Source organism: Panthera onca, chromosome E1 (assembly GCF_046562875.1).
Source record: "Panthera onca isolate mPanOnc1 chromosome E1, mPanOnc1 haplotype 2, whole genome shotgun sequence".
NCBI classification, from domain to species: domain Eukaryota; kingdom Metazoa; phylum Chordata; class Mammalia; order Carnivora; family Felidae; genus Panthera; species Panthera onca.
The window spans coordinates 32,403,443-32,417,746 of NC_138352.1; the positions used below are offsets into that span (position 1 = coordinate 32,403,443).

The 14,304-nt window shown below is 44.9% G+C and overlaps 1 protein-coding gene across 1 annotated transcript in view; it reads left to right on the forward strand.

Moving 5' to 3' along the window:
* Positions 1–14,304, forward strand: part of PITPNA (phosphatidylinositol transfer protein alpha) — a 41,171-nt gene that overhangs the window by 19,623 nt on the left and 7,244 nt on the right. Inside the window, exons 7-10 of the mRNA XM_060646910.3 lie at positions 1,299–1,382; positions 3,277–3,354; positions 3,505–3,615; positions 4,389–4,511. Of these exons, the coding sequence (XP_060502893.1) occupies positions 1,299–1,382; positions 3,277–3,354; positions 3,505–3,615; positions 4,389–4,511 (396 nt within the window). The remainder of the gene's footprint in view (positions 1–1,298; positions 1,383–3,276; positions 3,355–3,504; positions 3,616–4,388; positions 4,512–14,304) is intronic.

Below are 14,304 nucleotides of genomic sequence, written 5' to 3' on the forward strand. Positions count from 1 at the left end.
AAAATAAAATAAATATTTTTTTTTTTTTTTTAAATTTTTTTTTTCAACGTTTTGTATTTATTTTTGGGACAGAGAGAGACAGAGCATGAACGGGGGAGGGGCAGAGAGAGAGGGAGACACAGAATCGGAAACAGGCTCCAGGCTCCGAGCCATCAGCCCAGAGCCTGACGCGGGGCTCGAACTCACGGACCGCGAGATCGTGACCTGGCTGAAGTCGGACGCTTAACCGACTGCGCCACCCAGGCGCCCCAAAATAAATATTTTTAAAAAATAAAACATGTTCACACAAAAACTTAAAAAAAAACAATAGAGAACAGTCTTCAAGGTAGACTGTTCAGTGAAAAAGAGCATGATGCAAAACTGTGTATTTGTGTTACCATTTTTTGTTAAAAGAAAAATCTCTCTACATGGATGTTTGTGCATAGAACCTGGTGGTGGTGGTGTTACTCAGGAGGGGACTGGAAGATAAGCAAGAGAAAGTTTTTTAAAAGCATCAAAGTAAGCAGTATAGGGGCACTTGGGTGACTCAGTTAGTTAAGTGTCCGACTCTTGATTTTGGCTCAGGTCATGATCTCATGATTTGTAAGTTTTGAGTTTGAGCCCTACATCAGGCTCTGTGCTGGTAGCGTGGAGCCTGCTTGGGATTCCCTCCCTCTCCCTCTCCCTCTCCCTCTCCCTCTCCCTCTCCCTCTCTTTCTGCCCCTCTCCTTCTCATTCTCTCTCTCTCTCTCAAAAATAAATAAGCATTAAAAAAAAAAGATAGTATATGGCTAAACAGGGAACATGTCCACAAGTGTTTGTAGTCTTTATAAAGGGGAACATACAGAAATAATGTTAGTGCTGTAAGTAGCCCTGAGTGTTCTGGCCTGCTGAAATCAGAGTGTTACTTCTCTCTTGTATATCTACTTAAAATCCTTCTCTTGTTCCTTTGGATAATTTTGTCTATAATTCCTTACTGTAGGAATTGCACATCGATGACTACAGGAATAGCTGTTCCTAGGTGTTCATTCTGTTGTAGTATTTATTTATTTTTGAGAGAGAGAGAGAGAGACAGAGCATGAGCAGGGGAGGAACAGAGAGAGAAGGAGACACAGAATCCGAAGCAAGCTCCAGGCTCTGAGCTGTCAGCACAGAGCCCGATGCGGGGCTCGAACCCATGAACTAGGAGATCACAGCCTGAGCCGAAGTCGGATGGATGCTTAACCAACTGAGCCACCCAGGCGCCCCCTAGGTGTTCATTCTGACTAAAGGGTGCTTTGTAGTTGACAAAACCTACACAGTGGTCCTTGTTCCTACAGGTGCACAAACTGGAGCCTGAGGCCTGGAAACACGTGGAAGCCATATATATAGACATTGCAGATCGAAGCCAAGTACTTAGCAAGGTAGGAACTGGTTAGCGACGTGGGCGGCCTTTGAGGTGCAGAAATGACTTCCAAGTGTCAGAGAAAGCAGGGAACCATACCCAACTTGGCTCAAAGGGAAGTTCTGTCTCAGCTATTGTTTATTTTTGTAAAGTAGTGTTAAGAATTCTCCTGTCTTGACTGGGGGATTCCACCAGGAAGATAGTGGCCCGGATGTATGTGTCCTGTTTAGCCTCTGGGAATTATCACCGGACAGTGTAGGTGCCGAGGATAATTTGCTCAGCTGAAATGACACTTAGCGTGAAACTAGTTTTCAAATTAATGTTTCCAACCCAGTAATTAAAAAGACATTTATTGCCTGCCTGTTATGTTTGGAAGACTGTGTTCTGTGGATTCCAGCAGAAAAATGAAAAGACAGATGCCCTCCCCCCAAGAAGTTGGTGGTGGCTTATCAGAGTAACACACATGGCAGCACATGCCCAGAAAAGGACGGTCACTACTAGACCATGAACTTGGAGAGAGCCGGGACCAGGTGTGTCCTGCTCAGTGCTGTGCTCCCAGGAAGTATTTGTTTAGGGAAGGAAAGTTTAGTTTCTTCCTCATTCACTACTCTTCCTATCTGACGGGGGATATTGGGATCAGGGCAGAGGAATTTGGCTCTCTGCCCATTGGTGGGAAGTAAGTGTTTGCTCTCCATATCCCAGGGGTATGACACCTCTTTCTTGGACCAGTCGCTCTCTGTGCTTCGATATTTTGATCTGTATGTCTCCAAAAAGACAGGAAAACCATCCTATGCTTCCTTGCGTAATAGCCTCACTTCCACCCTCAAAAGTTAGTGGCTTTTTCAAAAAGCTTTTTATTGAAGTATAGCATACAGCAAAGTTTATATATCCTAAGTGTATAGCTTAATGGATTTTCTCAAACTGAACATACCCAGATATTTCTCCAACAGAAATGCTAACAAAGACTATGGCTCTCTGAGGATTTTGTCAACTCTGGTGGTTTTGTGTGCATGGAGATAAGCAGAGGTGGGGAAGATATGAATAATTAATTTGTTTTTATTTAAGTATAGTTGACACAAAAGGTTGATCTTTTTTTTTTTTAAAACACACATAATTTTCATTTTGGGAAATACTTTATGACTCGTGTGTATGCGTGTGATTTGTTTTCTTCGGTATTTTCGTTAAGTAGCTCTTAGAGTAAGGTTGCTTTTCTTAAGCCCATATTAGTCAGTGCAGAAGAATAGCCACAGATTAAACTTCTGTTATGGTTAATTCACACACAGCATTGACCGCGTTATAAATAAGTGAAGTGAGACTAACAATGGTATACAAGAGGATAGGTTCCATACAATGAACGTTTCCAGTAATGATTTTATTAAAACAAGTCAGTTAAAAACAACAGAACCAGCAGGAGATTGGATGAGATTTCAGGTTCGACAAGCAGTTCTCATCTATGGCCAGGTTTTAGAATCACCTGCGGAGGCTTAAAACAAAAAAAAAAGAAAATCTGCCCTTACCTGCAAATATTCTTATTTGCTGGGGTTTAGGTGCAGCAGCCCAAAAATCTGTATTTTGAAAAAGCTTTCCATTCGGATGCTTATCCCAGGTTGAACATCTCTGTCTTAAGCTGGAAATATGTGCCTGCTCAGATAGTACTTGACTTGACACTTTCATACGCATAAAACTGAAAACAAACTGTGGCAGAGAAAATCACACAGAGCTCTCCTCAGAGGCAAATGTAAACGGTTCTATATCTTGTTTATAAAATTTTCCCATGTTTTCTATACACCAGCAGCTTCAACTGGTATGAAGTGTATTCTGATGGAAAAACCTAATCTCTGTGTCTCTCCCCCTCCCGCCTTCCCTCCTTCTCTCCCTTCCGACCCCAACTCCAATTCTACCACTTCTCTCAGGATTATAAGGCGGAGGAAGACCCAGCAAAATTTAAGTCTATCAAAACAGGCCGAGGACCCTTGGGACCCAATTGGAAGGTGCAGTTCACATCCTCACCACCAGGGGGCAGGGCACAGCATGGGCAGACCTCTGCCATTGAGGAGGGGAATGGCTAGGGTGGGCCGAGGGAGAGCCAGAGGTCTGCCCTCTTAGTTACCTGCCTGCCTATATGTGTGTTTCTAATACAGCAAGAACTTGTAAATCAGAAAGACTGCCCATACATGTGTGCATACAAACTGGTCACTGTCAAGTTTAAGTGGTGGGGCCTGCAGAACAAAGTGGAAAACTTTATACATAAGGTGAGTGACCAGGGTAAGGCCTTTCCCGTTGGGGGGGGGGGGGGTGGTGGTTGCCCAACAAGATAAGTGACTTTTATCCTCAGGTGGGTGACATCAGAATATTTCGGTTTGATTTCCCAGACCCCACTTCCCCTTTCACTTAACTGTCTTACAGTTGAATGCTGTCTGTCCAGGAGCACCACATGTTACAGGGAAGGAAACTGAAGCAACAAAAAGGAAACAGGAAGGGGTTTTCTATGACTGAGCTTCAAATAAAACTCAGTCTTTCTCTTTGCTTGAAGCCGAAAGGCAAGAGGCCCATGAGCTAAATTCTCCAGCACCCTCAATTCCTGAACTGGACAGACCTAAGGCGTTTTTATAGCTTTTTCTCTGATGTGTTAGAGCCTCGCTCCTGGGCCACATTTCATAGCTGCTGGCCAGTTTTAACCTGGCCTTAGGCTCCAGAGACAAGAAGGGAAACTTGGCACAGTTTTTTGGGGGCCTTGGCCGAACTGTGAACACATGCGCTGCCTGTCTTGCCAGCATTTTGGACACAGGGCCTAGGCTGTGGGGGAGCTCCCTCCTACTTGAGACGTTACCTGTTGTCATGTGAGGGCAAAAATCACTGACTTTTGGGACCCAAGGACTCACCCATGTAAGCCAGCCGGGTACCACTCTTCCCCGCCCACCCCCGGAAAGTGGGGTTGTTGACACGGAGATCGTGGGAGGGGAGCTGCAGCAGTGGCCTCTGCCTTCTGGTTCTAACTTCTAACTAGGTTCCCTCCTCTCTGTAGCAAGAAAGGCGTCTGTTTACAAACTTCCACAGGCAGCTGTTCTGTTGGCTCGATAAGTGGGTTGACCTGACCATGGACGACATCCGAAGGATGGAAGAAGAGACGAAGAGACAGCTGGATGAGGTAAGTGGGTGCCTGGAAGAGACTGGGCTCTCCACCCGGTCGATCCCCGAAGGAGACCGTCATGCGGGGCAGTTCACGAGGGCGCCGCCTGTGGCTCTAGGAACGCGTCAGTGTCCACGTGAGTAAGGTCTGGTGCCAGGTGGCATGGAAGGAGAGACAGCGAGCTGAGGCCTTGGCGTACTCGGAGAGACGAATATGGCAGCGTGTGCTGCATGCCAAGTGAGCGCTTGCTGCCGTGGTTCTTTGGAACTTGAGGGGTGGGGGGAGCCGTGCTGGGCTGCGACCTCGAGGGGGCCCCTGGGAGAAGGCAGGCTGGTCGGATCCGTGAGTACCACGCACATCCCCCACGGAGGACGGCAGCAGGGCACACACGCAGCTAACTACTGAAGAGGGTGGTCTTGAGCTATATTTAGAGTTTGGAGCCTTGGCTCTTTTGGGGAAAGCGGGGGCTTGGCGTGGATCCAAGGAGCCGGAGGCCTACCACTCGTGCCGCCTCATTTGGGGATGCTTCTCTGCGAGGCTCGCTCTGAGGAGATGGTCAGTAAACAACATTCAAGCACTGACTGTGTGTGAGGCACCATTCCAAGGGCTCTTAAATACGCCATCTCCTGAGATCCTCATGATACCGGTGAGGAGACGCCACTGTTGTTGCCACCCTCAGACGAGGCTCCGAGAGTCCAGCTCGTGATACGGGCAGGGTGATACGGGCAGGGTGAGAGCCATAGCTCCGGATCACTTGGCTGCTTTTCCTCCCTTAGATGCCATTTGGGGCCGTCCTGCCCTCTCGGGGCTAAAAATAAGGCAGGAAGCTCTGTTTCATAACTGCCGTCCATTTCTCCCTCCTTGCCCTGGGTGGGTTGGCGTGGAGCCAGATGTCGGGCAGACATTGCTTTGCCCAGCTTCGCCCAGCTCCCCCGTAGTGCCTCCGGCGAGACCCAGGCCTGGATGTCCATGGTGCTCCCGCTCCACTGAGCTGGTCTTGGGTGCAGACTGGGCCCAGGCGTTCTTCCTTCCCTAGTTCCTGTTGAAGGCAGATGTTCTGGTTATTCATCCAGCTGCATTTGGCAGGGAAGTGGCAGGATTTTTGACACAATTCCCGATTCTTCTGCTAAGGATCTTCAAGGAAGTGGTAGATTTTTAACCTCCGGGACTATATGAGAGAGAGGCCGGAGTGTTTTGGTCACCCTAGTCCTGACAAAAGAAGGGAAGAAATTACCAAACAAAGGAGCGTGGTGACTTCAGGGTTCAGCCTGGAGCTTCCGTCACCCACTGCCTGACAAGGTATACCGGGGCTCATGGAGGCATTTGCAGACAGCCTTCCACTCTTTGGGCAGAATTTGAGTTCTTGGAGCTGGAGGAACTCTCCAGAGGAGCTCCTGGATCTGACTCTGAGATTCAAAGTTTGAGAGTCCTCACCTTTAGGGAGTTCTTTTTTTTAATCCCCACCTCTCTGTGTGTTTCTCCATTCTGTGGAGAATTGTGCCAAAACCTTAGAAGACCGCTATCCTCCAGGCTAACTGCAAAATCAGGAAACCCATTTTAGAACTGGAATTTTAAATAGTTTGTAGTAGAAGAAAAAGGGAAAACCAAGTCTGTGTCATTGTGGGACATCTTTTGACCTCATCAGCAACTGTACCTCTGGCATACTTGTCCTTTTTCTCTTTTTTTCCCTCCTTCTAAAAATATTTTTATCAAAGTTTTATTTTTATAGTTATATTTATTTAAAAAAAAACTTATTGGGGTATGATTGGCACACAGAAAGCTGCACATATTTAATCTATATATCTTGATGAGTTTCAGATAAGTATACATCTGTGAAACCATCATCACAGTTTTTGCGTGAACAAAAGCATCACCTCCAAAAGCATTTTTATAGTTTTCAAACTCAGATGGCGTCCCCGGCTTATGAGGAAGAAGCTGTCCTCCTCTGCCCTGCCCCTGGAGTCCTGCCCCCAAGAAGCAGCCCCTTGCAGTTCTTCAGGGTGTTTCTTTTGTTAATGACCTCCAGTATTTCCAAATAATATGCTTAGGTGCTTAATTCTCAATTTTTCAACTTTAGATATTAATGGTCGACTTTTCCTATGATTTAGTTCCTGTACTCCACCCATCACTCACTCTCTTCTCCCTCCTCCATTATCAGAATTTTGGGTTAATTCATTATTCTGTTTATATTATTACAACTTTTTTGTTCATTTCCCCATCTGAGCACTTTAGTCTTCTGCTGATTTCCGTTCCTTTCTTGGAAAAGTTTTTGTTTTTTAATAATACAGTTTGAAACTAGTATGTTAACGAACTGGAATTTAAATAAACACCTGGGGAAAAAAAAGATACGAAGTTAGTAATTGCCTCCCTTCCTTTAGTTGGCTTAGTTTTATGTATCTGTGTCATTAAGTTTTGTTTTTGAATCTTTACATGGGTGATCCTGTCTGGTCGTGTGGCGTGTGCTGTGTGATAACGTAGGTAATGTCAGTTCATCCTCACCGATTTTGCTCCCCCCTCAACAGACACTCTGATCTCGAGATCTCCTCAGTTCTGGAAAATGTGTTTGTATATCTATTTCATAATTTTTTCCCCTCTGTTTCCTTTATTCTTTTTTCTGGAATTTGTATTAGGAGTCAGAAATCAGACTTAATGAAGTCACCTCATTTTCTTATGTTTTCTCTCCTTTTTTATCTGCCTTCTGAAGATATTTTCCAATGTTTGCTTCTCTCTCATCTATTGATTTTAAAAACATTTTCAAGCATTTCTTGCGCCGTGTTCTTTTTCTTCAGTACTTTTTCTGTTTTTCTCTGTGCATTATCTTCCTTTTCTGAGGCTTTGGCCTTTTGTTTTTGTGTTTGGTTTTTGAGGTTTCTCTGCCCCTCGTGTGTTCTTTGTTTCCCCTGAGCACCCTTCTCCTGTTGGACTCCGTGATTCGCCTTAGTGGCTTTCCTTAAATGACTAGCAGTGCCATTCATTCACATCTAAGAGTGAGCATGCCATGGGATTGCTTGAACTTAACCCCCTGGTTAAGGGTCCCCCCCCCCCCCGCCCCGCACTTGCTGAGCCCTTCACTGCTGCTATGATGTGACAGGAAGGGGGGTGATTGCTTGGATGTGAGAACTCAGGGAGGGAATACCAGGGCCAACCTGGGTTTTTTTTATTCTCACTTTCAAACAAGTCACCCATTTTCAACCCTGGCTGCACACCCACCCTCTAAGGTACCTGGTGCTTCCGGTTCCTGAGCCTCTGGAGAACTTGCAGCACAAGTGGGTCTGTTCCTCCTCAGCTCCCCTCCTCACAGGTACTTAGTGCCAGTCCTGCTGCTCTGCGAATTAGTCACTACTCGTCCATCCATGTTTCATCTTCCAGAATGGTGTTGCCATCTCTTCTCTGCTGTTGGCACCTGTGTTTTTGTTGTCTTCATGGTTTTATATCTTTTGCTTATTCTTTTACTGTCATCGTAGTGGGGTTTGGGGGAGGAATAGTGATAGATGCATGTTTACAACCTGCCATGGTTAACTGTAAATTTGCAAGAGGAATTATGACCCTTGCTCTCTGAATAATGCATAGCAGTCTAACGTGGGTGGATTTTCTCGGTGAATTATGAGGGGTCACTATAAGGCCACAGTCACCACTACTGTAACTCTGGTCCCAATGGGAGGGTGGACTTACCATTCTTGGGTGAGGTTCAAGGGTTTGAGAAACAAGGGATCAAGAGATCAGTCCTTTGCCCTAAAAAGAAACATGTCAGGATATGTGTGCCTGTAGGAGAGCAGTGTCTGTCTGTCTTCCTCCCTCCTTTCCTCTTTCCCTCCCTTCTTCCCTCTCTTTTTCTCCCTCTCCCTTGCTCTTGCCCTCTTAAGAGACTCATAGTCTTGAGGGGTGCCTGGGTGGCTCAGTCGGTTGAGCGTCCGACTTCGGCTCAGGTCATGATCTCACAGTCTGTGAATTCGAGCCCCGCATCGGGCTCTGTACTGATGGCTCAGAGCCTGGAGCCTGCTTCCGATTCTGTGTCTCCCTCTCTCTCTGCCCCTTCCCTGCTCATGCTCTGTCTCTCTCTGTCTCAAAAATAAATAAAAACACTAAGAAAAAAAAAATTTTTTTTTAAAAAAGAGACTCATAATCTTGAAACTGAAAGAAAGCTCCTTAAAGCTCACTTAGTCCAATTGCATGTCCAACGCTTGAGTCCTCTCTGCAGCTTCCCCACCAGCCTGTGCTTGATTGCTTCCTATAATGGGGAACTCACTATCTATTGAACGTGGTGGTAATAAAAAATATTTTCATTACTAATAGCTAATATTTTGTTGAGGTCTTACTGTACGCCTGGCGTGTGTGGTCAGCATTTTCCGTGAATTGCGTTATCAAATCCTCATGTCATCCTGTGCCATAGTATTTTCATCTTATAGGTAGAACAACTGAGGCTCAAAGAAGTTGAGGATACCTTCTAGTTCAGTATACAAGTGCCGCCTGGGCCTTTGGCCAATGACTCTGTAGATAATGCACCTGGGAGAAGGGAACTCATTTTAAAACTTTTAAGAAAACTTGTTTCCTGATGTGCTGGACTCTAGAACATTTGCTGAAAAACAGCAAAGATACTGTTGTGTCAGAGTGCATGAGTAAGATTCTGTAGCATTTTCTTTCCCAGCCTTCCTTTGTGGGGGTTCCTTCTAAGTCCCTGTGGGCTCCATGATTCCTCTGGTCCCTCCATAGCCCATCCCTTCGTGATGGAGCCAAGAGGCCGCATGACCGTCTTGCTCCGCAGGTCCACTTTGGGGGCTGTCTCTGAACCTCCTTGCAGTCATTCCCCCTGTCCCTGTGCTTACCTGTGAATGTGCCTTTCCCTTTCTCGTCTCCTGACTCTTGATGCAAAGGTCCCTTGCTCCATCCTTTGGCTTTCTGGCAGATGATTGCTGGTTCACCATCATTTTTAGATTTTTAAGTCTTAAACTCTGAACTGGTTCCCCTGAGACTATATAAGTGTCCCTGTGCAGTGAAATGCCTACTATACCCCAAAGTTTCCAGTTTGTGATTATGGTAGACAGAAGTTTAGAGGGTTAAGCTGATCAACAGAAACCATTCAGAGCCTAGCTTACCTGCTGGGCCACGGGACAGTGGGGCGTGAGATTCCAGTAGCATTGGCACAGGGCAGCGCTAGCTCGGGCTCTTGAGGCTGCGGGATCCCTGCAGGTGGAGAACCATGTTGGCCCATGGACTCTTAATTCCCTCTCATCTGCCCAACAGCGAGTGACCCCAGGGCAGACCGCCTGGAACTCTGGAACATCTTGAAATATGGAAGTAGATTTATTTACGTTCTTTTTTATTTATTTGTTCATCAGTCATTCACTTATTAATGTTTGTTTATTTTTGAGAGAGAGCAAGAGGCAGAGTGTGAGCAGGGGTGGGGCAGAGAGAGAGGGAGACACGGAATCCCAAGCAGGCTCCAGGCTCCAGGCTCCAAGCTGTCAGCACAGACCCTGACGCGGGGCTCGAACTCACAAACTGTGGGATCATGTGACCTGAGCCAAGGTCGGAGGCTTAACCAACGGAGCTACCCAGGCAGGCGCCTCTTTATTTTCTTTTCAAATACAGTCTCATTTTTCAATATTAGGGTAATATATAAACATTAAACATTTTTTTGGAAAATAGTGAAAAGTAGAAAGAAAAAAAATGACTTGTACTCTACTTAAAGATAACCTCCAAAACATGTGAAGTCTTTCTACACACTTTTTTTAAAAAAAAGTTTTAATGTTTATTTTTGAGAGAGAGACACAGAGCATGAACAGGGGAGGAGCAGAGAGAGAGGGAGACACAGAATCTGAAGCAGGCCCCAGGCTCCAAGCTGTCAGCACAGAGCCCGATGCGGGGCTTGAACTCATGAGAACCGTGAGATCATGACCTAGGCCAAAGTTGGATGCTTAACTGACTGAGCCACCCAGGTGCCCCTTTCTACACACTTTTACTTAGTTATGATCATAGGACATAGGCCAAATGGATAGCCTACTTTTTCTCTGAACATTATAACAAATATGTAACATTATAACAAATGTTAACATTTTCCACCAAGAGTTTCTTCACATACAGGGTTCTGACAGCAGCATACACATTGCTCTGTGATCGGTCATTGCCCTGCATTGGGTTTTCCTTCATGTTCTCAGGTTCTCACTGTTATCAATAATGCTGGGATGAAAATCTCTGTGCATGCAGTGTTTTGGATTATTTGGATTTGGATTATGATTATTTCCTTAGAATAAATTCCTACCAATGGAATTAGAGAATTTAAGACTCTTGTTATTTATTACCAAATTTCTTTTCTGAAAGGCTTTCTTTTTTTTTTTTAATTTAATTTTCTTTTCAGTTTTATTTATTTAAGTAATCTCTGCACCCACCATGGAGCTTGAGCTCATGACCTGGAGATCCAAGAGTCACGCGCCCCTCTGACTGAGTCAGCCAGGAACCCCTGCAAAGGGCTTTCTAAAGAGGTTCTAGAAACAATTTGCATGTGCCTCATGTTTGTGTTCCTTCAGGAATGCTTGGTCTCTGGTTGCTTTTCAGGGTCTTAAACTGATTTTTTTTTTTTTTACTAGCTTTATTTCTTATTGAACTTTTTATTTTGAAATGATTATAAGATTCACATGTAGGGGCGCCTGGATGGCTCAGTCGGTTAAGCGTCCAGCTTCGGCTCAGGTCATGATCTCACAGCTTGTGAGTTCGAGCCCTGCATTAGGCTCTGTGCTGACAGCTTGGAGCCTGGAGCCTCTTCAGATTCTGTGTCTTTCTCTCTCTCTCTGACCCTCCCCTGCTCACACTCTGTCTCTCTCTGTCTCTCAAAAATAAATAAACATTTAAAAAAATTAAATAAAAAAAGATTCACATGCAGTTATAAGAAATAATACAGAGTGGGGTGCCTGGGTGGCTTAGTCAGTTAAGCGTACAACTCAATTTTGGCTCACATCGTGACCTCACAGTTTATGAGTTCAATCCCCACCTCCGGCTGTATGCTGACAGAGCGGAGCCTGCTCGGGATTCTGTCTCCTTCTCTCTCTGCCACATTCATGCATGCTCTCTCTCCCTCTCTCTAAAAGAAATAAACTTAAAAAAAAAAAAAGAATGCAAAGAGATCCATTTCTCCCAACGGCAATGTGTTGCAAAACTACAGTACAGTATCACAACCAGGATATTGACATTGATACTTTCACTAGTTTTTTTTTTTTTTTTTAATTTTTTTTTTTTTCAACGTTTATTTTTTTATTTTTGGGACAGAGAGAGACAGAGCATGAACGGGGGAGGGACAGAGAGAGAGGGAGACACAGAATCGGAAACAGGCTCCAGGCTCCGAGCCATCAGCCCAGAGCCCGACGCGGGGCTCGAACTCACGGACCGTGAGATCGTGACCTGGCTGAAGTCGGACGCTTAACCGACTGCGCCACCCAGGCGCCCCAACACTAGTTTTTTTTTAATCAAAGGAGTATTTCATACTTAATAGTAAAAATTTTCAAAAGATATACAAAATAGGGACACCTGCCTGGCTTATTTGGTAGAGCATGTGACTCTTGATTTCATGGTTGTAAGTTTGAGCCCCATGTTAGGTGTAGAGATTAAAAATAAAATCTTTTTTTTTAAATGTTTGTTTATTTTTGAGAGACAGAGAGACAGAACATGAGTGGGAGAAGGGCAGAGAGAGAGGGAGACACAGAATCTGAAGCAGGCTCCAGGCTCTGAGCTGTCAGCACAGAGCCCATCGCAGGGCTTGAACCCACGAACTGTGAGATCATGACCTGAGCTGAAGTCAGAGGCTTAACCGACTGAGCCACCCAGGGGCCCCAAAAATAAAATCTTAAAAATATATAAATATGGAAAAATACAAAATTGAAGTCCAAATAAATAAATAAAATAAATAGATGAATAAAAGTTCCTTTCTTCCAATCCCTGGCCTTATTCCGTAGAGAAAATCACTGTTAAAAACAAACCAAGGGGGGCGCCTGGGTGGCTCAGTCGTTTGGGCATCCGACTTCAGCTCAGGTCATGATCTCACAGTCTGTGAATTAGACCCCCATGTTGGGCTGTGTGCTGACAGCTCAGAGCCTGGAGCCTGCTTCAGATTCTGTGTCTTCTTCTCTCTCTGCCCCTCCCCTGCTCATGCTCTGTCTCTCTCTCTTTCTCAAAAATAAATAAAAATAATAAAAAAACAAACAGGGGAGGGGTCAGCTCAGGTCATGATCTTGCACTCCGTGAGTTTGAGCCCCACATCGGGATCTGTGCTGACAGCTCGGAGCCTGGAGCCTGCTTCGGATTCTGTCTCCCTCTCTCTCTGTCCCTCCCCTGCTCATGCTCTGTCTCTCTCTCTCTCTCTGTCAAAAATAAACATTAAAATAAAAATTAAAAAACAAACAAACCAGGGGATGCCTAGCCAACTGACATGGCTCAGTCGGATGAGCATCCGACTCCTGATTTCTGTTCAGGTCATGATCGACCCCAGGGTCTTGGGACTGAGCCCTGTATCAGGCTCTGCACTCAGCGTGGAACCTGCTTAAGATTCTCTCTCTCCTTCCGCCCCTCTCCCTTGCTTGCGCACGTGTGCGTGCACACACGTTCTCTCTTTTTCTCAAACAAAACAAAACAAACCAGGATTGGAGTTTGTATTTTCATATTCCTGGACTATATGCGTCTACATAGCCAGCCTTTGGTAGCTTGATCGGAAGAACAAACATCAGATAAAACCTCTCAGTGTTATACAGGCTCCAAGAAACAGGAAATAAGCATTCTTAGAGCATTTCATTAGAAGAATGAAATAATGCATTTTTATTTCAGTGGCACCCTCTGAGGTGACCTTGTCTCTGAGAGTAAGGGAAGCTTTCATGGTCTCTGATAGGAAGTTGCATCCTAAGCCATAGGAAACAGGACCTGGCTTTAGTAAATTAAAGCAAGGCAGTAAACTCTGAGGGTATACATGGATCTAGTTGGGGCCCAAGGAGCTTTGCTCCCCTGGTACTAAATCTTAGCCTCTCTCAAATCGAAAATTTATGTGAATGGTCATTAGTGAGCAAACAGTTAATGAATTCTTTTTTGTGTTTTTAAACAAATTTATTTTGAGCTGAGATATGGAAACAACCTAAGTGTCCATCAATAGATGAATGGCTAAATAAGATGTGGGGTGTGTGTGTGTGTGTGTGTAAATAAAATGGATGGCATACGACTCAGCCATAAAAGGGAATGAAATCTTGCATTGTGACAACATGGATGGACCCTAAAGGTTATTACACTAAGTGAAATAAGTCAGACAGAAAAAGACAAATACCATATAATCTCACTGATGGGTGGAATCTAAAGAACAAAACAAATGAACAAACAAGAGAAACAGAGCCTCAAATATAGAGAACAAACTAGTGGTTCCCAGAGGGGAGGGTGGATTGGGAGGTGGGTGAAACAGTTATAAAATAAGGTCACGGGGAGCCTGGGTGGCTCATTCAGTTAAGCGTCTGACTCTTGATTTCAGCTCGGGTCATGATCTCATAATTTGTGAGTTTGAGCTTCACGTTGGGCTCTGTGCTGACAATGCAGAGCCTGCTTGGGATTCTCTCTCTCTCTCTCTCTCTCTCTCTCTCTCTCTCTCTCTCTCTCTGCCCCTCCCCTGCTCACACTTAAACGAACTTAAAAAAAAATAAATAAATAAGTCACAGGATGAAAAATACAGCACAGGTAATACAGTCAATTGTAGTGGAATAATTTTGTATGTGACCAATGGCGACTACACTCACATGGTGAACATTTCCTAATGTATCTAATTGTCGAATCACTGTGTTGTACACAGAAA